Source organism: Triticum dicoccoides, chromosome 7B (genome assembly GCF_002162155.2).
Source record: "Triticum dicoccoides isolate Atlit2015 ecotype Zavitan chromosome 7B, WEW_v2.0, whole genome shotgun sequence".
In the NCBI taxonomy this organism is placed as follows: domain Eukaryota; kingdom Viridiplantae; phylum Streptophyta; class Magnoliopsida; order Poales; family Poaceae; genus Triticum; species Triticum dicoccoides.
Window position 1 is genome coordinate 62,856,026 of NC_041393.1, and position 22,776 is coordinate 62,878,801.

Sequence of the window (22,776 nt, forward strand, 5' to 3'; positions counted from 1 at the left end):
GAGCATTCTTTTCCTCTGGAAACTTTTTTGATCTTCCAACCACACCACTCAAAAAACTGGAATGAGTCCCTTTTTACCATTTATTTATCCTCATAAGAAAGGAAAAGAAGTCAGATAATTAACTGCAAAAGGGCAAAAGATCAAACTTCTTCAAATTTTAAATGGGGAAAATGATCAGATGGGAGGGCAAATAATCAAACTACAAATAACCTGTGTTAAAATCAAATTCCCCGTCGGGACGGGGTTTAGGGCTTTAATGAAATGCTAGAATGACACCATTGGATGTGGGGGATGCCTAGAGCTCCATCGACAAAGAGATGGATAGAGTTCCCCAAAATATTTTACCAGACACATTCTGCAAATGCCTTGCATCTGAATGATATAAGCCATTGGCCTCCGGCAACCGAAGCAAGTCCGCAGTGCACAATTCACTTACATTGAACAACATAGTTTAAAGCACACACAAGTCAAGAACCACATGACCATTTCCTGGCTATCATTAATCAAAAAACAGAAAATTTTATAACTGTCCGCGCCTAATGCGCAGTATTATATAGCAGCAATTCTAACACATCACTCCAGCTGCAGTAAGAGTGGACTTTTCTTTATTAGGCAGAACCGACCAGGCTAAGCCCGTCGTCATCCTTGCGGATTACTCATTGACTGTACCATCATCCGATTATTATGTCTACGGATGAGGATAATCCTACTTGAGGATTACTCATTGACTGTACCATCATCCGATTATTATGTCTGTGGATGAGGATAATCCGTATCTGAGTTGCTCCCTGATGCGGTGCTTGCTAGCTTCATCCACCGGAAATCTTGGAGATATGGCAGTGCACTTCTTGCATGGGGATATAGCAGGCAGCTCAATTCTCTTTAAGCACACGGCTCGTTCCATGACGAGCCGTATATAATTCATCACCTTGTATTCCTCCTCGAACCCTTTCATCACGAACAACTTCAATTTCAAGTGCTTGAAATTGGATGCTTGCCGCACCAAGTTGGTCTTCTCGGCATCGTCCTCGGACTTATTGAATTCACATGAATGACGAGATAACTTAATGAACCGAAAAAAATAAACTACATTAGAAATTGGCATCCTCAACATCAGCATTTCAAAATGCAGCGCAATGGCCGCAGCATGAGTTAAGACATAAAAGAAAATGTGTGCTTAAAAAAGTCTAGAACCTTTCTGGAATTAGAGTTCTTGGAGGTATCTGAAGAAATGGAATTTCCTATATAGCGTTTGGAATAAAGCAATGACTTTCTAGGATTCCTATAACATACTCCCTCGGTCCCAAAATAAGTGTCTCAACCTTAAGTAAATAAACTAAGAAAAAAATCCATAGGAATTTTGGGGGAATCTAACATGAGGTTAGACATAATAGTCCATCTATAAAGAAATACAAGAGCATTTAGATCACTACTTTAGTGGTCTAAACGCTCTTATATTTCTTTACGGAGGGAGTAGAAAATATCAATTACCTTTACGCACATTTCTTATGAAGCACACAAACAACCTTGAAGAACAACTTATCTGCCATGTATTCTAGGATTACACCATCATCCCTATACAATTCACGGGCTCTCCCTGTTGATACATCCTAGAGAGTCCTGTATGTACTACATTTGATAGAATATACTCCCTCCGTTCCTAAATATTTGTCTTTCTAGAGATTTCAACAAGTGACTACATACGGAGCAAAATAGGTCTATATACATCCGTATGTGGTAGTCCATTTGAAACCTCTAAAAAGACAAATATTTAGGAACGGAGGGAGTAGTACTTAAGTGGTTTAATATTACACATGCATGCTGGTACCCTATATGTTAATGCTGCATGCATGGAAAATGTAAACATGTCATTATATGGCCAAAGTGTGGATTGAAAGAACCGAATGACAGGCTTACATGAAAATTCTCCAGTGAAGGTGCGCCTTCAAGTATAAACATAGTCCAATCCAAATCACATTCAGTAAATATACCGCAAAGGTGCACATCTCTCAGTTTGCTGAATATAGGGGTGAGCTGTTGTGGACCTTCAGGTTCAACCCATATCTGCAGTTAAAAGAACAGAAATATGGAGAATATTATAACATGAAGCAAGAAACACATCTTTAAATAAATTGATAATAATTAGAAGTAGAGAGAATTGTAGTAGAAACTTACCATTTGAGTGTAAAAGTTCAAAAGCAGATTTGACAGGTTTATGTCACTAGATAAACATTGGCTCAGCACGAATGGCTTCTGCCAAGACTGGGCAGGACAAGCAAAGCAGACATGATGAAGCTGGGGAACATAGCCAAAAGACACTGGGGGGTTTTCACAAAACCAAACATCATATACCAGTTCCCTCAGTTTAGGAAGACAGATTAGCTCAACGTGTATGCATCCAAAGCATTTAAGTTCAAGTGAGCTGAGCTCCGAGCTTGGGGCATCTAATTCAAGGACAGATTCCTGGGGCATTTCACAGGATCTCAAGGAAAGCATCTTAAGTTTACTGCAAGTGTTAAGAAGATTGGTGACATCTGAGTCTTGAAACGCAAGGTTCTGAAGGATTAGTCTAGTGAGCAATTTGAAGGCACCAGGGTATGCACCAAAGAATGACATAAACCGCTGTCCATACAAGGCTAATTGGGCATCACTTGGAGAAGCAACATCTGGGCACATTGCGAACTCGAGGTATTCAGGTTCGCGGCTCTTCACGACATCCTGAACCGTATGGCCAATTGTGGACAAGTAAGGGTCCATGATGTAGCACCCGAGCTTCAATGTTTTGATGGTTTGAGTGCACTTGCAAGTCGGAGGAGACAGCAGCCTCCTCGTCGCGTCCGTGTATGCCTTCATTATCTCATCTGTCGTGTAACCGGCCTTACAGACGTCCGAGGTACTGATGAGCAGATGAGATAGTTGATGAGGAAGGTGCCTCCACCGTGTTGCGACGGTGCCGGCCCGAATCGCCGTGCGGAGATCAAGGCGTTCTAGGATGTGGAGAAGAATTTCACTGGGTAGCGCACTAATTCTGTCTTCATCTTTGCTGGCAACAATAGAGTCTTCTCCTTCAGTTGGATCAATTCTATCTTCAGTTTTGCTCTGCACAAACAGTGAACTGAAGAAAATAAGTTCTTTTTCGAGGTAATGAGAAAGGGGGAAAGAAGCAATGAACTCACAATGTTGCCCGATGACTCCATGATTGAACACCTGATGAGAGAGACAAAAGGATGCCAAACAATCTCACGAATCTAACACAGGAGGCCATGTAGGTAGTAATTGAGATAGAAAAGCCCAGAAGAGGCAGATGCGGAGTAGCAGAACCACCCCGACCTCCATTAGAAAACCAGCAGAAATCCTCCTCCGCCACGCGTTGCTATTATGTGTTGTAGTATGACACGCACCGCGGGAGAAATCTGACAAAGTCCGGGGGCCGGCCTTCTCTACTTAGCGAACCCCGATTTCCATAACAAGGATCCGCCGCCGCCACGGCCACCGATTGCCAAGGTGAAACTTGCCACCGGGAGTATGAAGTGTTAGATGTATATAACCTTTATCCCCGTTGTATAAAGAGTCTCTTGCACTTTACCCTACACATGTATATATATTGATTTTTGGTCCTCCTGTGAATGCAATTGCTATTTATCCAACATGATATTAGATGTTAGGTTCTCCTCTCTTCCGCACGCTGCAACTCCGTGCTAACTCCTCCCCCGATCCATCCACTGTCAGGTCCGACTCTCCTCGCCGCGGATCCGGCCACCCCGACTCTCCTCGCCGCGGATCCGGCCATCCCGGCTCTCCTCGCGGCTCTTCTCGCCGCGGATCCGGCCACCCGCCTCGCGCCCGTGCCTGCAGCCGCCCGTAGGCGCCGTCCCGCGCCGCCGACACCCGCAGGCTGCTCCGCCCGCGGCTGCTGCTGCTGGCTCCGTGCAGCGCCCGACCGTCGTCGGCTCCCTGCTGCGCCCGTCTGCCACCGGCTCCCTGCAGCGCCCGACCGCCGCCGGTGCTCCTCCTAGCCTGGGCCCCGCCGCCTCCTGGCATGTGCCCCGCCGCGCCCGACGGTGGTGCCTTTGGGGCTGCCTCTGCCGCGCCCTGACGGCCGGTGAGGTCGGGCGAGCCCGCACGTCCTCGGGCTCCGCGTTGACTCCGGGAGGCACTGAAGTCTCCTCCCCGCGCGCTCTCCTGCCCACTCGTGAGCTGTTCGGGTCTCCCGCATACTATTCGGGCCTCTTGCTTCCGGACACAGTTCGGGCCGAACAACGTTGACTAAAAAAACAGAGAGAGAAGCAGCGCAGAGTGGCTACCTCATGTCCTCTTCAGGCTATGTCGCTGTTCTCGGTGCTCGGTGATCTTCGATGGCACAAACTATGCAGAGTTTACAGGTTTCATGCGTATTCACATGCGCGGTCTTCTGCTGTGGGGCGTTCTCTCTGGCGAGGTACCCTGTCCGCCCTGCCCTGTTGCTCCGGTTGCTCCTGTTCCCCCAGTGCCCCCGGTGCTTGCTGTTGAGGCTTCTCAGGCTGACAGGGATGCAGCCAAGGCTCTTGATGACACTGCAGTTGATGCCTATGATCAGCAGGTATCCGCATATTCCGATGCTCTTTCTGTCTACCGGGATGATCTGTCTGCTTATACTCAGTGGTGTAATGATGATGCTCGTGCTGCTGATGTTCTCACTGCGAGTGTTCTCCCTCAGTTTGCCTCGGAGTTCATGGGCCTCGGCATTGTTGCAGCGATGTGGTCCTACCTTTGTCAGCGCTATCAGCCCTCTGGTGATGCTCTACACCTCTCTGTAGTGCGTCAGGAGCATGTTCTTCAGCAGGGTGACTCGTCTGTTGATGAATTCTACTCACAGTGCTCTGCCATCTGCGTCAGCTTGACTCACTGCGGACATTTGTTTGTGGCACTTGCCGTTGTTGCCAGACTACGAGGTCTGACTTGGGGTTTCAGAGGGTCCATGAGTTCTTATCTCGTCTCCGCTATGAGTTTGAGCCTCGTCGTGCTCACTTGCTTGTTCGTGGTCGCGTTCCTATCCCAGAGATACTTGCTAAGCTTCGTGCCGAGGAGACCCGCCTTCGCTCTGCTGGGTTGCTTCTGGTTCCGTTAGTATTGGCTGCCCGGGTTCCTGTGTCGTCTGCTCGCCTCACTGCTCCGCCGCTCCTGCCTACTCCTCCAAGGGGGGTGAGCCGTTCTCCTTATGCTAAGAAGGGCACGTCGCGCCGTGACACCGTCTGTGGTTACTGCTCCCGGCCAGGTCACCCAGAGTCTGATTGTCGCCAGAAGAAGCGAGACCAGAGGCGCTCCTCCTCCAGCGGGCCTCCTTTGTCTTCCACGACTCCATCACTCACTGACCAGGACATTGTTCGCCTCAAGCGTCTTCTTGCTTCCTCAGGCTCCTTGTCGACTGGCTCTGCTGCTGCTGTGACTGCACCCTCTTCCTCACCATCACAGGCATCTACACAGTCAGGTACATCTTCGTGGGTTCTGGATTCTGGAGCCTCTTTTCATATGTCTTCTGATTCTTCCGTGTTGTCTTCTCTCCGACCTCTTGATTCGCCTATTAATGTTCTTACTGCCGATGGCACATCTCTTCTTGTTGCTAGTCGTGGTTTCTTTCCACTCCTTCTTTTTCTGTTCCGAGTGTTTCACATGTTCCTCGCCTTACCATGAATCTTTTTTCCGCTGCCCAACTTACTGATTCTGGTTGTCGTGTCATTTTTGATACCGACTCTTGCTCCATTCAGGATCGTCGCACCAAGGCTTTGGTTGGTGCTAGCCCCTGGCGCCGTGAGTCAGAGGGCCTTTGGGAGGTTGACTGGCTTTGTGTTCCTTCCGCTGCCACCACTTCTGCCAGCTCTCATGCTCTTGCTGCCTCTTCGTCTGCGTCCTTCCAGCAGTGGCATCATCGACTTGGTCACATCTATGGCTCTCGCTTGTCTTCCTTAGTTCGTCAGGGCCTCTTAGGGTCTGTATCTGGAGATGTCTCCTTACATTGTAATTGTTGCAGACTTGGCAAACAGACTCAGTTACCTTATCCTACTAGTGAGTCTGTATCTCAGCGTCCTTTTGACTTAGTTCATTCTGTTGTCTGGGGTCCTGCTCCCTTTGATTCGAAAGGTGGTCATCGCTACTATGTTTTGTTTATTAATGATTTCTCTCGCTACACTTGGCTCTACTTCATGAAATCTCGTAGCGAGGTTCTCCCTATATACAAACGTTTTGCTGCCATGGTTCACACCTAGTTTGCCACGCCCATTCGTACTTTTCGTGCTGACTCCGCTGGAGAGTATATCTCTCAGCTGTTGCGTGGTTTTCTCGCGGAACAGGGTACTCTTGCCCAGTTCTCCTTTCCTGGTGCTCATGCTCAGAATGGCGTTGCCGAGCGAAAGCATCCTCATTTGCTTGAGACGGCTCGTGCGCTGATGATTGCTGCTTCCCTTCCACCCCATTTTTGGGCTGAGGCTGTTTCCGCATCCACCTATCTCATCAACATTCAGCCATCAACTGCTCTGCAGGGTGGCATTCCTATGGAGTGTCTCACTGGTCGCTCTCCTGACTACTTAGCTCTTCGTATGTTTGGATGCGTCTTCTATGTTCTTCTTGCCCCCCAAGAACGCACCAAACTGACTGCTCAGTCGGTTGAGTGTGTTTTCCTTGGCTACAGTGATGAGCACAAGGGCTATCGATGTTGGGATCCTGTGGGTTGTCGCTTGCGCATCTTGCGTGATGTGACTTTTGACGAGTCTCGTTCTTACTACCCACGTTCTTCTTCCTCGAGTTTCTCTGTGGACGACCTTTCTTTCCTTCTCCTCCCCGATACACCCTGCTATGTGCCTCATGTGTCACCTCTTCCTCCGGCACCTCTCATTCCTTCTCATTCACCACCAACCCCGTCTTCTCCATCCTCCTCCTCCACCTCTCCCTCATCCTCTCCAGTCCGTCGCCCTCTCTCATCGTTTCCTCTCCACTATACTCGTCGATCTCGTACTGAGGATGTCTCCTCTGACGAGCCTTCCACCTCCGGTGCACATCTTATCACGCCTCCCCCGGTTCACAACCTCCATGCTCGGCCTCGCCCCCTGCCTGATCGCTACTCCCCTGATCGGTACGGTCTCTCTGTTATGACTGAGCCCACTTCCTATCGCACTGCCATGACTCAGCCTGAATGGTAGCTTGCGATGGCCGAAGAGCTTGCTGCTCTTGAGCACTCTGGCACATGGGATCTGGTTCCCCTTCCTTCCGGTGTCCGTCCCATCACCTGCAAGTGGGTCTACAAGCTTAAGACTCGCCCCGATGGTTCTCTTGAGCGCTACAAAGCTCGTCTTGTGGCCCGTTGTTTTCAGCAGGAGCAGGGGCGCGATTATGATGAGACATTCACTCCTGTGGCCCCCATGACCACTGTTCGCACTCTTCTTGCTGTGGCCTCTGTTCGTCAGTGGTCTATCTCTCAACTTGATGTTCAGAACACTTTTCTCAATGGCGAGTTGCGTGAGGAGGTTTATATGCAGCCACCATTGGGGTACTATGCTCCTGATGGTATGGTCTGTAGACTTCGCCGCTCCCTATATGGTCTCAAACAAGCCCCTCGCGCCTGGTTTGAGCGCTTCGCCTCTGTGGTGACCGCCACTGGTTTCTTGCCCAGTGATCATGATCCCGCGTTGTTTGTTCACACGTCTCCTCGTGGTCGGACTCTTCTCCTTCTCTATGTTGATGACATTATCATCACTGGTGATGACTCTGATTACAATGCCTTTGTTAAGGCTCGCCTTCGCGACCAGTTTTTCATGACTGATCTTGGTCCACTTCGGTATTTTCTTGGGATTGAGATCTCCTCGACCTCTGATGGCTTCTACATCTCCTAAGAAAAATATATTCAAGACTTTCTTGCTCGCGCTGCTCTCGGTGATGAGCGCACAGTTGTGACTCCCATGGAGCTCAACATTCAGCTTCATGCCTCTGATGGTGACCTTCTCCCTAATCCCACTCGCTATCGTCACCTTGTTGGCAGTCTTGTCTATCTCGCTGTTACGCGTCCTGACATCTCCTATCATGTCTACATTCTGAGTCAGTTCGTTTCAGCCCCCACCTCTGTCCACTATAGTCATCTCCTCCGTTGTTCTACGATATCTTCGTGGCACGATCTCTTAGTGCCTTTTCTTTCCCCGCTCCAGCTCTCTTGAGTTCCAGGCCTACTCTGATGCTACCTAGGCTAGTGATCCCTCGAATTGATGCTCGCTGTCTGCTTATTGTGTCTTTCTTGGTGGCTCTCTTATTGCCTAGAAGACCAAGAAACAGACTGCAGTTTCTCGCTCGATTACAGAGGCTGAGTTGCGAGCCATGGCTATGCTGACGGCTGAGGTGATCTGGTTATGGTGGCTACTTGAGGATTTTGGTGTGTCTGCTACTACCTCGACTCCCTTATTGTCAGATAGTACTGGCGCTATCAGTATTGCGCGTGACCCGGTGAAGCATGAGGTTGATACGTCTCCAACGTATCTATAATTTTTGATTGTTCCATGCTATTATATTACCCCTTTTGGATGTTTATGGGCTTTATTTTACACATTTATATCATTTTTGGGACTAACCTACTAACCGGAGGCCCAGCCCGTATTGCTGTTTTTTTGCCTATTTCAGTATTTCGAAGAAAAGGAATATCAAACGGAGTCCAAACGGAATGAAACCTTCGGGAGCGTGATTTTTGGAACGAACGTGATCCCGAGGACTTGGAGTGCAAGTCAAGAAGCAGTCGATGCCTCCACGAGATAGGAGGGCGCCCCCACCCTATAGGGCGCGCCCCCTGTCTCGTGGGCCCCTCGGGCATCCACCGACGTACTTCTTCCTCCTATATAAGCCTACGTACCCCGAAAACATCCAGGGAGCAACCGAAACACAATTTACACCGCCATAACCTTCTGCATCCGCGAGATCTCATCTTGGAGCCTTCTCCGGCACTCTGCCGGAGGGGGAATCGACCACGGAGGGCTTCTACATCAACACAATAGCCCTTCCGATGAGTTGTGAGTAGTTTACCACAGACCTACGGGTCCATAGTTATTAGCTAGATGGCTTCTTCTCTCTTTTTGGATCTCAATACAATGTTCTCCCCCTCTCTTGTGGAGATCTATTTGATGTAATCTCTTTTTGCGGTGTGTTTGTCGAGATCCGATGAATTGTGGGTTGATGATCAAGTTTATCTATGAATAATATTTGAATCTTCTCTAAATTCTTTTATGTATGATTGAGTTATCTTTGCAAGTCTCTTCGAATTATCAGTTTGGTTTGGCCTACTAGATTGATCTTTCTTGCCATGGGAGAAGTGCTTAGCTTTGGGTTCAATCTTGCGTTGTCCTTACCCAGTGACAGAAAGGGTTGCAAGGCACGTATTGTATTGTTGCCATCGAGGATAAAAATATGGGGTTTATATCATATTGCTTTATTTTATCCCTCTACATCATGTCATCTTGCTTAATGCGTTACTCTGTTCTTTGTGAACTTAATACTCTAGATGCAGGCAGGAGTCGGTCGATGTGTGGAGTAATAGTAGTAGATGCGGGCAGGAGTCGGTCTACTTGTTGCAGATGATGCCTATATACATGATCATGCCTAGATAATTTCATAATTATTCGCTTTTCTATCAATTGCTCGACAGTAATTTGTTCACCCACCGTAATACTTATGCTATCTCGAGAGAAGCCTCTAGTGAAACCTATGCCCCCCGGGTCTATCTCTTATCATATTTGCTTCCAATCTACTTTTATTTGCATCTTTACTTTTTGCATCTATATTATAAAATACCAAAAATATATTTATCTTATCATACTATCTCTTTCATATCTCACTTTCGCAAGTGGTCGCGAAGGGACTGACAACCCCTTTATTGCGTTGGTTGCGAGTACTTTGTTTGTTTGTGTAGGTTCGTGGGACTTGTTAAGGAGCCTCCTACTGGATTGATACCTTGGTTCTCAAAAACTGAGGGAAATACTTACGCTACTCTGCTGCATCACCCTTTCCTCTTCAAGGAAAACCAACGCAAGCTCAAGACGTAGCAAGAAGGATTTCTGGCACCGTTGCCGGGGAGGTCTTGCTACCTCTTGAGCACTGTGTTGGATTTCCCCGAAGAGGATAGGATGATGCAGTAAAGTAGCGTAAGTATTTCCCTCAGTTTTTGAGAACCAAGGTATCAATCCAGTAGGAGATCACGCACGAGTCCCTCGTACCCACACAAAACGATAGCTACTCGCAACCAACGCGATTAGGGGTTGTCAATCCCTTCGTGGTCACTTACGAGGGTGAGATCTGATAGAGATGATAAATAATATTTTTGGTATTCTTGATATAGAGATGCAAAGTAAAAAGTGAAAGGCAAAGTAAAAACAAAGCAAGTAAATAAAGTAATGGAGATTGATATGATGAGAATAGACCCGGGGGCCATAAATTTCACTAGTGGCTTCTCTCAAGAGCATAAGTATTCTACGGTGGGTGAACAAATTACTATTGTGCAATTGACAGAATTGAGCATAATTATGAGTATATCTAGGTATGATCATGTGTATAGGCATCACGTCCGAGACAAGTAGATCGAAACGATTTTGCATCTACTACTATTACTCCACTCATCGACCGCTATCCAGCATGCATCTAGAGTATTAAGTAAAAAATAGAGTAACGCCTTAAGCAAGATGACATGATGTAGAGGGATAAATTCATGCAATATGATAAAAACCCCATCTTGTTATCCTCGATGGCAACAATACAATATGTGCCTTGCTGCCCCTGCTGTCACTGGGAAAGGACACCGCAAGATTGAACCCAAAGCTAAACACTTCTCCCATTGCAAGAACTACCAATCTAGTTGGCCAAACCAAACGGATAATTGGAAGAGACTTGCAAAGATAACTCAATCATACATAAAAGAATTCAGAGAATATTCAAATATTATTCATAGATAAGCTGGATCATAAACCCACAATTCATCGGTCTCAACAAACACACCGCAAAAAGAAGATTACATCGAATAGATCTCCACAAGAGAGGGGGAGAACATTGTATTGAGATCCAAAAAGAGAGAAGAAGCCATCTAGCTATTAGCTATGGACCCGAAGGTCTGAAGTAAAGTACTCACACTTCATCAGAGAGGCTATGGTGTTGATGTAGAAGCCCTCCATGGTAGATGCCCCCTCCGACGGAGCTCCGGAATAGGTCCCAAGATGGGATCTCGCGGATACAGAAAGTTGCGGCGGTGGAATTAGGTTTTTGGCTCCGTGTTTGATCTGACGGGGGTACGTAGGTATATATAGGAGGAAGGAGTACATCGGTGGAGCAACAGGGGGCCCACGAGGCAGGGGTGCGCGCCCTGGGGGGGGGCACCCTCATGACCTCCTCGGTTGTTTCTTGGAGCAGGGTCCAAGTCTCCTGGATCACGTTCGGTGAGAAAATCACGTTCCCGAAGGTTTCATTCCGTTTGGACTCCGTTTGATATTCTGTTTCTTCAAAATACTGAAGTAGGCAAAAAACAACAATTCTGGGCTGGGCCTCCGGTTAATAGGTTAGTCCCAAAAATAATATAAAAGTGGAAAATAAAGCCCAATATAGTCCAAAACAGTAGATAAAGTAGCATGGAGCAATCGAAAATTATAGATACGTTGGAGACGTATCAAGCATCCCCAAGCTTAATTCCTGCTCGTCCTTGAGTAGGTAAATGATAAAAAAGAATTTTTGATGCGGAGTGATACTTTGGCATAATTTCAATGTAAATCTTCTTAATTTTGGTATGAATATTCAGATCCGAAAGATTCAAGACAAAGGTTCATATTGACATAAAAGTAATAATACTTCAAGCGTACTAATCAAAGCAATCATGTCTTCTCACAATAGCATGGTTAAAGGAAGTTATCCCTACAAAATCATATAGTCTGGCTAAGCTCTATCTTCATCACACAAAGTATCTAATCATGCACAACCCCGATGACGAGCCAAGCAATTGTTTCATACTTTAGTAATCTCAAACTTTTTCAACTTTCACGCAATACATGAGTGTGAGCCATGGACATAGCACTATAGGTGGAATAGAATGGTGGTTGTGGAGAAGACAAAAAAGGAGAAGATAGTCTCACATCAACTAGGCATATCAATGGGCTATGGAGATGCCCATCAATAGATATCGATGTGAGTGAGTAGGGATTGCCATGCAACGGATGCACTAGAGCTATAAGTATATGAAAGCTCAACAAAAGAAACTAAGTGGGTGTGCATCCAACTTGCTTTCTCACGAAGACCTAGGGCACTTTTGAGGAAGCCCATCATTGGAATATACAAGCCAAGTTCTATAATGAAAAATTCCCACTAGTATATGAAAGTGACAACATATGAGACTCTCTATCATGAAGATCATGGTGCTACTTTGAAGCACATGTGTGGTAAAAGGATAGTAGCATTGTCCCTTCTCTCTTTTTCTCTCATTTTTTATTGGGTTAATTATCCTTTTGCCCTCAATGGTGTCTCTGTGCTCAGTTTTGCCCTCAGATGCAAATTGTGCTCAGTTTTGCCCCTAGTCCATGCACATCTACTATGACGAGGCCAAACGGCCATATTTGAGTCCATTCCGTCTGCCAGCGTTAGTGGTTGTGGGTCCGGAGCTTACATGTGGGACCGCGTGGACGTGGGTCCGGAGCTGACATGTAGGCCCGTGCAACTAAATCCCTAAATCATTCGTAGCTCACTCTGCCCATCCGCTTCCCCGCCGGCCGGCTGACCTACGCCGCCGCTGCCACATGCACCGTGGCCAGCACCTGCCCCGCCACTAGCTGCATGCCTACTCCACCGCTACCGTCCTGCGCCTACGCTCCATGGCTACCTGCGATGCCTGCCACCTTCCTGCGACGCCATGGGTGGGGCGCCCGCCACCTGCTCGACCCGCAGCGCAGCCTCCTTCCGTGCGCCCGGCCGGAGCGCTCAAAGGTGGGGGGCTGCTGGAGCTATTTGAACTAGGAGGAAGAACCCTAGGGCGAAATGGAGAGCAGCGGCGACCCCGGAGTATTTGGCGAGGCAGGCATCGGGCCGGAGATCCGCCGCGTCCACGACTGGGTTCCCGAGGGGTAAGTCCCGCCTCCTGTTTAGATTGAGCTTAGTTGTGCATTTGAACACTCGATTCGAGTATGTTTGCCCAATTAGTGTGCTGATTGCATCTCTGTTTTTCACCGGTTAGGATGGAGTTGCGTTTGCTTTCTTGATGCACATTAGAAGGGACCGGTACACGTTCGATGCAAAGGATCAGAAGAAATACCAAGGAGGTTTTGATTATCGGTTGCCAATGGCTAGTAATTGGAGTTTCAGACAATTTGGGGAGGTAATTTGTAGCCAATATCCTTGGGGTTTGCTTGATGAAGTGGTATACAAATACTATGATGGGGAAAAGAAATGGGTGACAATTAGTAATGATGAAGAGCTAGCTACCATGTTTCTTAGGCATAAAGAGAAAGATAATTTTCATGTGAGGCTGCAAGTTGATGTGCTTGAGCAGGCATTTGGACCTAGGATGACGGGTGCAACATCTCGGGGAGAACCAAGTCGTCGTAATGGCATCTCTAGCCAGAACATTTCAGTTGGTGCACGACGATGTGGTGGCTCGACAAGTGTGGGCAACAGCAGTAGGGTCCCCCTTGAAGTGGAGCCTGATGACTACAATTCCGGGGTTGATGAAGAGAAGCTGTATTATGATGTTATTCAGAATTTACGACGGGCACCTCGGGCTGATAACCAAGATGAGGCTCACAATGCAGTCCGTGTGGATGATGACGCGGTGGGTGAGGACGAAGACCTTGCAGCTGTTGAATGGGACCGTTTGAACCCTCATATGGAAGAAGGTACAATTTTTGCATCCATGAATGAGTGTAGAAATGCACTTGTGACATACTGCATCAAGGTAGAACGTACATTCAAAGTTGACAAGAGTGATCAAGTATGTTACAGAGTGCACTGTCCGACTGAGGGTTGTCCATGGAGGCTGCTCGCATCTAAAATGCAAAATAGCACTAATGTTCAGGTCAAAGTGAACCCTTTTAAGCACACATGCCAGGAATCAACCCTTAGGAAGGATACAATCAGTAGAGTCAAGTCAAGATGGGTGGCAGAAGAAGTAAAGAAGTGGGTGAAAGAAAACCAGCAAGTGGGTCCAAAGGAATTGCAGAAGAACATCAAATATAAATTCAAGATAGATTTACCATACATGAGGTTGTTCAATGGTAAACAACATGCTATGGATTCTATTTATGGTAACTGGCAGGAAAGTTTTCAATTGTTGTATTCATTCAAAGGTGAAGTGGAGAGGACAAGCCCAGGTAGTATTGTAGATATTGATCACCACACTGTGGAGTACACATTCAGGGGAGTGACAAAGACCAAGGAATGCTTTATGAGGGTTTTTGTCTGCTTTGAGGCTTGTCGCCGGGTTTTTTGGCAGGTTGCAGGCCTTATTTGGCTATTGATGCCACTTTTCTCACAGGGAGGTTTAAAGGACAGTTAGTAGCAGCTTGTGCAGTTGATGCACACAGTTTTGTATTTCCAGTTGCCTACGTTGTGCTGGAGACAGAGTCTAAGAAGAGCTGGACTTGGTTTTTGCATAATCTGCGCCGAGCTATTGCACATCCCAATGGGTTGGTCATTCATATAGATGCCTGCAAAGGTTTAGAAGTGGCCGTGGACAATGTGTTCCCTGGAGTAGAGCATAGGGAATGCATGCGTCACCTTGCTGCAAATTTCATGAAGAAATTCAAAGGAAAGGTGTATACCGACAATTTATGGCCAGCATCTTTGACTTGCAGTGTGAAGAAGCACAACTACCACTTGAGGCAGTTATACATGAATCCCAAAGTGAAAGAATACTTGGAAACACACCACTCCAAGTTATGGGCCAGAAGCCAATTCAGTGAACTGAGCAAAGTTGACTATGTGCACAATAATCTAGCAGAGTCTTTCAACTCAACGATCCGGAAACTAAAGGGTCATTATGTGGTGGATTTTCTGGACAGGATAGGGATAGAATACATGCAGAAATTTTATTATCGTGCAGGAATAGCCGAGGCAAAATTCATGGGCCACATTATCATCCCTGCCGTGATGAATGAACTGAAGCAGAAAACAACAGGCTTGGAAATGAACATGACTCTTTGCTTGGGTACCACAGCAGAGATATCATATTTGGATAAAGAGAAGAGGGAATGGAGATATCTAGTGGATTTAGAAGCTAGAACTTGCAGTTGTAGGCAATGGCAGATAACTGGGTTGCCATGCATTCATGCCTTGTTTTTCATCACTTCTCTCCCAGGTCCAGCAGGGAACATTCAGCAGTATGTGCATGATTACTACTCTATTGCAAGGTTCAAAGCCACATATGCTTATGCCTTGCCTGCTATGGAGGGAAAGCAACAATGGGACATGGTGGACCCTGGATTCAAGCTTTGCGCTCCAGTTCTGAAGAGAGCAGCAGGTAGACCAAGGAAGAGTCGAATCAGACCTCGCAGCGAAGGAGCTGGAGTTGGAGCAAGGAAGCGTAAGTGCACAAGATGTGGTGGGTCTGGTCATTTCGGTAAGTACTGTGATAACACAGTAGATCCAGCGTTCGGAGAGAGTTTTGATGAAGGCTTCGATGAAAATGTTGGTCAGCAGCCGGTTGCCTCAACAGATGATGAAAATGATGGACAGCAGCCAGTTGCATCAGATGAGGATTTTGACGAGGTTCGAAATGATGATGGTCAACAGCCGCATGATTTTGACGATGATCCAAAATATCCTCCAAATAATGATTCAAGTGAGGCTCCAAATGATGATCCAAGTGAGGCTCCAAATAGTGATCATGGTGATCCAAGTGAGGCTCCAAATGGTGATCCAAATGATGATCATGGTGATCCAAGTGAGGCTCCAAATGATGATCCAAGTGAGGCTCCAAACGGCGACCAACCTTCTGTTGTTGTGAGTTCTGCTAGGTATGTAAATCTTGCAAGGGTCAAATACTATTGTACATTTATGGGTCACTTGACAAGATCTCATTACCCTTTATGTTTTGCACAGCTCTGTGATAGGTTTGAAGAAGATGCACAAGGTACCGACAACCAAGAGGAGAAGAGAAGAAGCAATGAGCAACAGGTGCACGAGGAGCAAAGTGATGGCAAGAAGCTCAAGGAACAGACAGAAGCCCGAACGCTATATATGAATAATTATGAAACATTATGAATAATGTTGTATTTCTGTTGGATGATGTTGGACTTATGTTAGAACTATGTTTGACATGATGTTTAAATGTGTTGGATGATGTTTGAATGAGCACATGGTTTTTCCTTTTTTTGATTTTTTTGAATTTTATTTTGCTCATTTGAAGTCTGGTCAAACCTAACTTTGACCAAGATTTAAACAAGTCTAAAACATCAAAATGAATAACTAAGCCTGGATCCTTCTTAGTCAATCCAAAATGAAGTTGTGGTGAGGTTTTTGAAATTTTCATGAAAAATGTGCTAAAATGAGGGGTCCAAAGGTAGGGTAAACGACCTCATTTCTAAGCAAGGTTTTTTTCGACCTTATCTAAATCAGCCAAATAACTTTCCTAAACATATATTCTATATATACAGACTATGTGCGCTGGTTTTTCCATTTTTTGATTTTTTTTAAATTTGTTTTGCTCATTTGAATTCTGGTCAAACTTAACTTTGACCAAGATTTAAACAAGTGTAAAACATCAAAAATGAAAAACTAAGCATGGATCCTTCTTAGTCACTCTAAAATGAAGCTGTGGTGAGTTTTTTGAAATTTTCATGTTTATTTCCCCAAAACACTTCTCTTCACTTCATACAAGAGAGTTTGAGATACTCGAGATATAATAACAATACACATGAACTTATCGTTTAAATGTATGTAAACCTTGTTTATCAACTTAAATCGTTAGTATATGACATAAGAAGACTATGTGCGCAGTTTTTTTATTTTTCTAATTTTTATTTAATTTATTATGCTCATTTGAAGTCTGGTCAAACATAGCTTTGACTGCTCCAAACCCCTCCCAAACCCCGCTAACCCTAGCGCTGAACCAAGACCGTTCATCTAACCCTAACGCTGAACAAGGGCCGTCGATCTAACCCTTCTAGAAGGAATATGTGGGGAGGAGGGGGGCGATCCGCGAGATGCAATGTGATTGGCTGGGAGACTCTTTTTTTTAAAACAAATATCGGGCGCGCTGGATGGACCGTTGGGCCGTCTCGTTGTCTGGGCCTGAGACCGCAGTAATTAGCCCGTCTCAGCCTTTCCAGGCCTTGCATGCATGCATGGGAGGCGTCGACGTGCATAGGCTGCGACGTGGGTTTGCATGCGCGGGAGGCTGCGACATGCATGCATGCGAGCGAGGCGAGCGAGGCACGCTAGGCGCGCTAGGCTAGCGAGGCCAGCTAGGTGGTTCAGGGCAGCGAGTCAGATGCACCATCTGGTCAAAGAGCTATGCAGTGATTCAAATGCATGCACGCGCCCCATGCATCATTTTTGTGCAAAAATTTAAGAGTGCAAAGCGTAACGGATACACACACGCGCCCGGATACCCACACGCATTCAGATTCACACACACACCATTCTCATCCTTTCCATCTTCCTCTCCCACTCACAGGCCTATAAATGGGGTGCCTATCTTCCTCTCCCACCCATAAGCCAGATCCGATCCATTCTCTCCAACTTCAAACACCCAATCGACGGAGCCCTCCCCAAGCGAGACCATGCAGTTCAATGGGCCGACCTTCAGCCGTCCGCCTGTCGTGCCGGAGCTGCGCTACCCATCGGGCGTGCTCGTGGAGAGGGAGCTCCGTGTGTGGGCTATTTCAAGGTGGAGGGGTTCCGTCGAACTCACCCGCGCCTTCCTCAGAGCCGGCTATGCCCACCTCCCACGAGGCTCACCGAGGATGTTCACCCTCAACGAGGTTCGTGACTGCGGCGGCATCCTCCTACTGCTCACGGTCACCTTCACCAACCCGTTTGACGCGCGCGAGCTCCTCGGCCAAGTCTTTTGGTGCGGCTGCGAGGCCATCTTCTTCACCGTCTACAATATCTACACCAACTACAAGAACATCTTCCCCACTCCAGCCGGGATGCACTCCCTTCCCTACGACGACGACGAGGAGGTGTGAAGATGAAGACGGTGTTGAAGGGGTGCGCGCGGCCAAAGTGGAAGGAGGAGGTCAAGATGAAGAATGTTTTTTATTTGTTGCTTTTCTATGTCGTGTCATGTCGTGTCATGTTTCGTCATGAATCCGTGAACTGTCCGTGAACTTATTATCCTTATTGTAATGGTACTTGTGTTGCATCTTATCTAAGTTATTTATTAGGGTTTATTATGTGTGTTAAAAAATGTTCATGCCCAAACATATAATTTCTTCCCTAAACCAAGTCATGAAGCTCGAGAACTTGTGGTTTTCATTAATGAAAATCTGAGGGGGTGAGAAGCCCACCGTTTCATTCAAAAAAAGTCATGAACTAACATGCAAATTTATTCCCTTTAAATCCTAAACCAAGTGCCACTCTAACACTAAACCAAGTGCCACTCTAACCAAAATTTCAGTGCAAACATATGTTTTCAACATTCCAACCCTCCAAAATTTCAGTGCAAAACAAAGGAAAACCACTCTCACGCGTGTGCAAACATTCACGGTCTCACTATTTTTTTTGACAAATTTCGCAGTCTCACTATGTATACCTTCCTTCCCTACCCATGTCAAACTATTGCCATCTCTCCTAGCGGTTACCAGCGCAGCCCTAAACACCACAAACCCACACGGTCCAGGGTTCGAGTCCCCATCCACACCAATTTTTTGTGCATTTTCCACCCTTCATTTTTTAGACAAATTAGTTTTTACTCAATGTCCTTAAAAAATGTTCATTTATTTTGGCACTAGGTGTAAACCTCTACCAGAGCTGAGGCACATTTTCCATGACATTTTGGTATTTGATTTAAATCACGGTGTATTTGAATTGGATTACTTAAATTGCTATTAAATATTTAACAGCTCCAAAAAATTTCTAATCTTAATTGTTTGGCTCTGGAATAATTCATTAGCTGCATTTCATGGATCAAAAGTTTCCGAATTCCTCATATCTTCTCCTTTTTTTCAACATATTTAAATGTTGATCACTTCTTCTTTTTTTCAACATTTAAACAACTTTGACCAACATTTAAACTAGGTGAATTTCTCATACAATTTCAAGATTACAAATTCCTCCATAATTCATGCCTTTCCATACATTTTCAACATTACAACCAGTGCGATTACCATACCTACAAATGCCCAAAAGTATTGGCAAATGGGTATTGGTAGTGCTTGATCTTCAAGCTTCGTAACCTTCTTCTTCAACATCCTAAGCTCAACAGCTAGCTCTCTGTCAGTGCGTGCTTCGCCCTCCATCTCTTCTTCCGGAGCTCGTGCTGCGACCACTACGGTTCGGGGCAGCATGCACAACCATTCTTCATGCTCTTCTTGCAGTTCATTCATCAGAGTCTTGGCCAGAGCATCGACCCAAAGAAAGAAGCATGTCACCTGCATGATCACGGAACAGATCAAATCATTGCTCAAAGATCCCAACCATGAAAATGGTGCAATTGCCCCGATTCTTACCTCATTCTCGCTGCACACGTAGAACGGATGATTCTGGATCCTCAATGTGTGAGAAACCCTCCGATCAACGCTCGCCCGGCACCATGGACAGATGAAGACAGACATCTCCACATGCGCCTGGCTCTGATCCGCGAGGTGGCATGGGAGCTTGCGGAAGACATGGACCTCGAAGCCGAACGGGATCTCAATGCCGCCGCGCCCTCCACAGCTAGCTTCCCACCGCCGTCGTGCTCTCGCTCTCTCGCCATGGTCAGGGTTGTGCTCTCTGTCGCCGTGGTCACCGCCGCTGTCGCCCGCTTATATAGCACACCCGCAACGGCTCTATGCTCAATGGCTCTCTGCTGGGTCCCACAGGCCACGCGTGCAACGGTCTGAATAAAATTGGCTGCCTCTGCCGCCTGGTCCCACTTGTAAGGGCCGAGTCAAAATGTTGACCTGACGGAGACGCCAAAGTTCACAGAATGAGTCGGTGCGCATGTACTAGGGGCAAAACTGAGCACAATTTGCATCTGAGGGCAAAACTGAGCACAGAGACACCACTGAGGGCAAAAGGATAATTTTTTATTTGGGCCTTTTCTCTTTTTTTGGCCACTCTTTTTTTTTTCATCCGGAGTCTCATCCCGACTTATGGGGGAATCATAGTCTCCATCATCCTTTCCTCACTGGGACAATGCTCTAATAATGATGATCATCACACTTTTATTTTTCTTACGACTCAACAATTACAACTCGATACTTCGAACAAAATATGACTCTATATGAATGCCTCCGGCGGTGTACCGGGATATGCAATGAATCAAGAGCGACATGTATGAAATAATTATGAAGGTGGCCTTGCCACAAATACAATGTCAACTACATGTTCATGCAAAAAGCAATATGACAAAAGTAATGTATGTCATATGAACGGAATGGTGGAAAGTTGCATGGCAATATATCTCGGAATGGCTATGGAAATGCCATGATAGGTACATATGGTGGCTGTTTTGAGGAAGGTATATGGTGGGTGTATGATACCGGTGAAAAGTGCGCGGTATTAGAGAGGCTAGCAATGGTGGAAGTGTGAGAGTGCGTATAATCCATGGACTCAACATCAATCAAAAGAACTCATGCACTTGTTGCAAAAATTTAGAAGTCATCAAAAACCAAAGCACTACACGCGTACTCCTAGGGGGATAGATTGGTAGGAAAAGACCATCGCTTGTCCCCGACTGGCACTCATAAGGAATAAATCAATAAATAAAATTGTGCTCCGACTTCATCACAAAGCGGTTCACCATATGTGCATGCTACGGGAATCACAAACTTCAACACAAACATTCTTTAAATTCATAATCACCCCAACTAGCATTGCTTTGATATTATCACCTCCATATCTCAAAAGAATTATCAAGCATCAAACTTATCTTAGTATTCAATGCACTCAAAAGAAAGTTTCACATATCTTGAATACCAAGTATATTATCTTTAAGCAAATTACCATGCTATTAACAACTCTCAAAATAATCTAAGTGAAGCATGAGAGACCAATAGTTTCTTTAAAACAAATCCACCACCGTGCTCTAAAAGATCTAAGTGAACTACTAGAGCAAAAATTATTACGCTCAAAAGATATAAGTGAAGCACTATGAGCAAAACTATCAAGCTCAAAAGATATAAGTGAAGCACTATGAGCAAAACTATCAAGCTCAAAAGATATAAGTGAAGCACATAGAGTATTCTAGCAAATTCCAAATCATGTATGGCTCTCTCAAAAGGTGTGTACAGCAAGGAAGATTGTGGTAAACTAACAAGCAAAGACGCAAATAATACAAGACGCTCCAAGCAAAACACATAACATGTGGTGAATAAAAATATAGCTCCAAGTAAATTACCAATGGAAGTAGACGAAAGAGGGGATGCCTTCCGGGGCATCCCCAAGCTTTGAATTTTTGGTGTCCTTGGGTTATCTTGGGGGTGCCATGGGCATCCCCAAGCTTAGGCTCTTGCCACTCTTTGTTCCATAATCCATCCAAAGAATTCACCCAAAACTTGAAAACTTCACAACACAAAACTCAATAGAAATCTCGTGAGCTCTGTTAGTGAAAGAAAACAAAAGACTACTTTAAGGTACTGTAATGAACTCATTATTTATTTATATTGGTGTTAAACCTACTGTATTCCAACTTCCTTATGGTTTATAAACTAATTAATTAGCCATAGATGCATTGAAATAAGCAAACAACACACGAAAAACAGAATCTGTCAAAAACAGAACAGTCTGTAGCAATCTGTAACTAACGCAAACTTCTGGAACTCTAAAAATTCTACCAAAATAGGACGTAGTGGAAAATTTGTTTATTGATCATCAGAAAAAAGAATCAATGCAAAAGCACGTTTCTGTGATTTATTGAATTTTTTCTCGTGAGCGCAAAGTTTCTGTTTTTCAGCAGAATCAAATCAACTATCATCAGCTTATCCTATAGGTTCTACTTGGCAGAAACACTAATTAAAACATAAAACCACATCTAAACAGAAAGTAGAAACAAAATTTAACACTAAACAGGAACAAAAACAAACAACAAAAAATAAAATTGGGTTGCCTCCCAACAAGCGCTATCGTTTAACGCCCCTAGCTAGCCATAAAAGCAAGGATAGATCTAGCTTTTGCCATCTTTGGTAGGCAATCCATAAGTGGCTATCATGATAGATTCATATGGTAATTTTATTTTATTTCTAGGGAAGTGTTCCATACCCTTTCTCAAGGGAAATTGGAATCTAATATTCCCTTCCTTCATATCAATAATCGCACCAATTGTTCTAAGGAAAGGTCTACCAAGAATAATAGGACATGAAGGATTGCAATCTATATCAAGAACGATAAAATTTACGGGCACATAATTCCTATTTGCAACAATAAGAACATCATTAATTCTTCCCATAGGCTTTTTAATAGTGGAATCCGCAAGATGCAAGTTTAGAGAGCAATCTTCAATGTCACGGAAATCTAGCAAATCACACAAAGTTTTGGGAATAGTGGAGACACTACCACGCAAATCACACAAAGCATGAAACTCATAATCTTTAATTTTAATTTTGATAGTAGGTTCCCACTCATCATAGAGTTTTCTAGGTATAGAAACTTTCAACTCAAGTT

At 45.4% G+C, this 22,776-nt stretch overlaps 1 protein-coding gene across 2 annotated transcripts; it reads right to left on the reverse strand.

Moving 5' to 3' along the window:
• Positions 1 to 257: 257 nt before the first annotated feature.
• On the reverse strand, positions 258 to 4,853 carry LOC119335339. 2 transcript variants are annotated; one of them, XM_037607469.1, is made up of 4 exons: positions 3,177 to 4,853; positions 2,176 to 3,115; positions 1,918 to 2,064; positions 258 to 1,063 (listed from the first exon to the last, which is right to left on the reverse strand). In XM_037607469.1, the coding sequence occupies exons 1-4, from the start codon at positions 3,263 to 3,265 to the stop codon at positions 737 to 739; spliced, it is 1,503 nt and encodes a 500-aa protein (XP_037463366.1). In that variant the 5' UTR covers positions 3,266 to 4,853; the 3' UTR covers positions 258 to 736. The 2 variants fall into 2 exon arrangements, with proteins under 2 accessions (XP_037463366.1, XP_037463367.1); XM_037607470.1 differs by having other exon boundaries at positions 2,176 to 3,099; positions 3,177 to 4,852.
• Positions 4,854 to 22,776: the final 17,923 nt, after the last annotated feature.

Bases quoted from the DNA above. Each gene is read 5' to 3' on its own strand.
- LOC119335339 (XM_037607469.1), bottom strand. From the start codon at position 3,265: ATGGCCTCCTGTGTTAGATTCGTGAGATTGTTTGGCATCCTTTTGTCT. The intron at 3,116-3,176 runs GTGAGTTCATTG...TATTTTCTTCAG, and splicing joins TGGAGTCATCGGGCAACATT to TTCACTGTTTGTGCAGAGCA. The intron at 2,065-2,175 runs GTAAGTTTCTAC...TTTTAACTGCAG, and splicing joins TGAACTTTTACACTCAAATG to ATATGGGTTGAACCTGAAGG.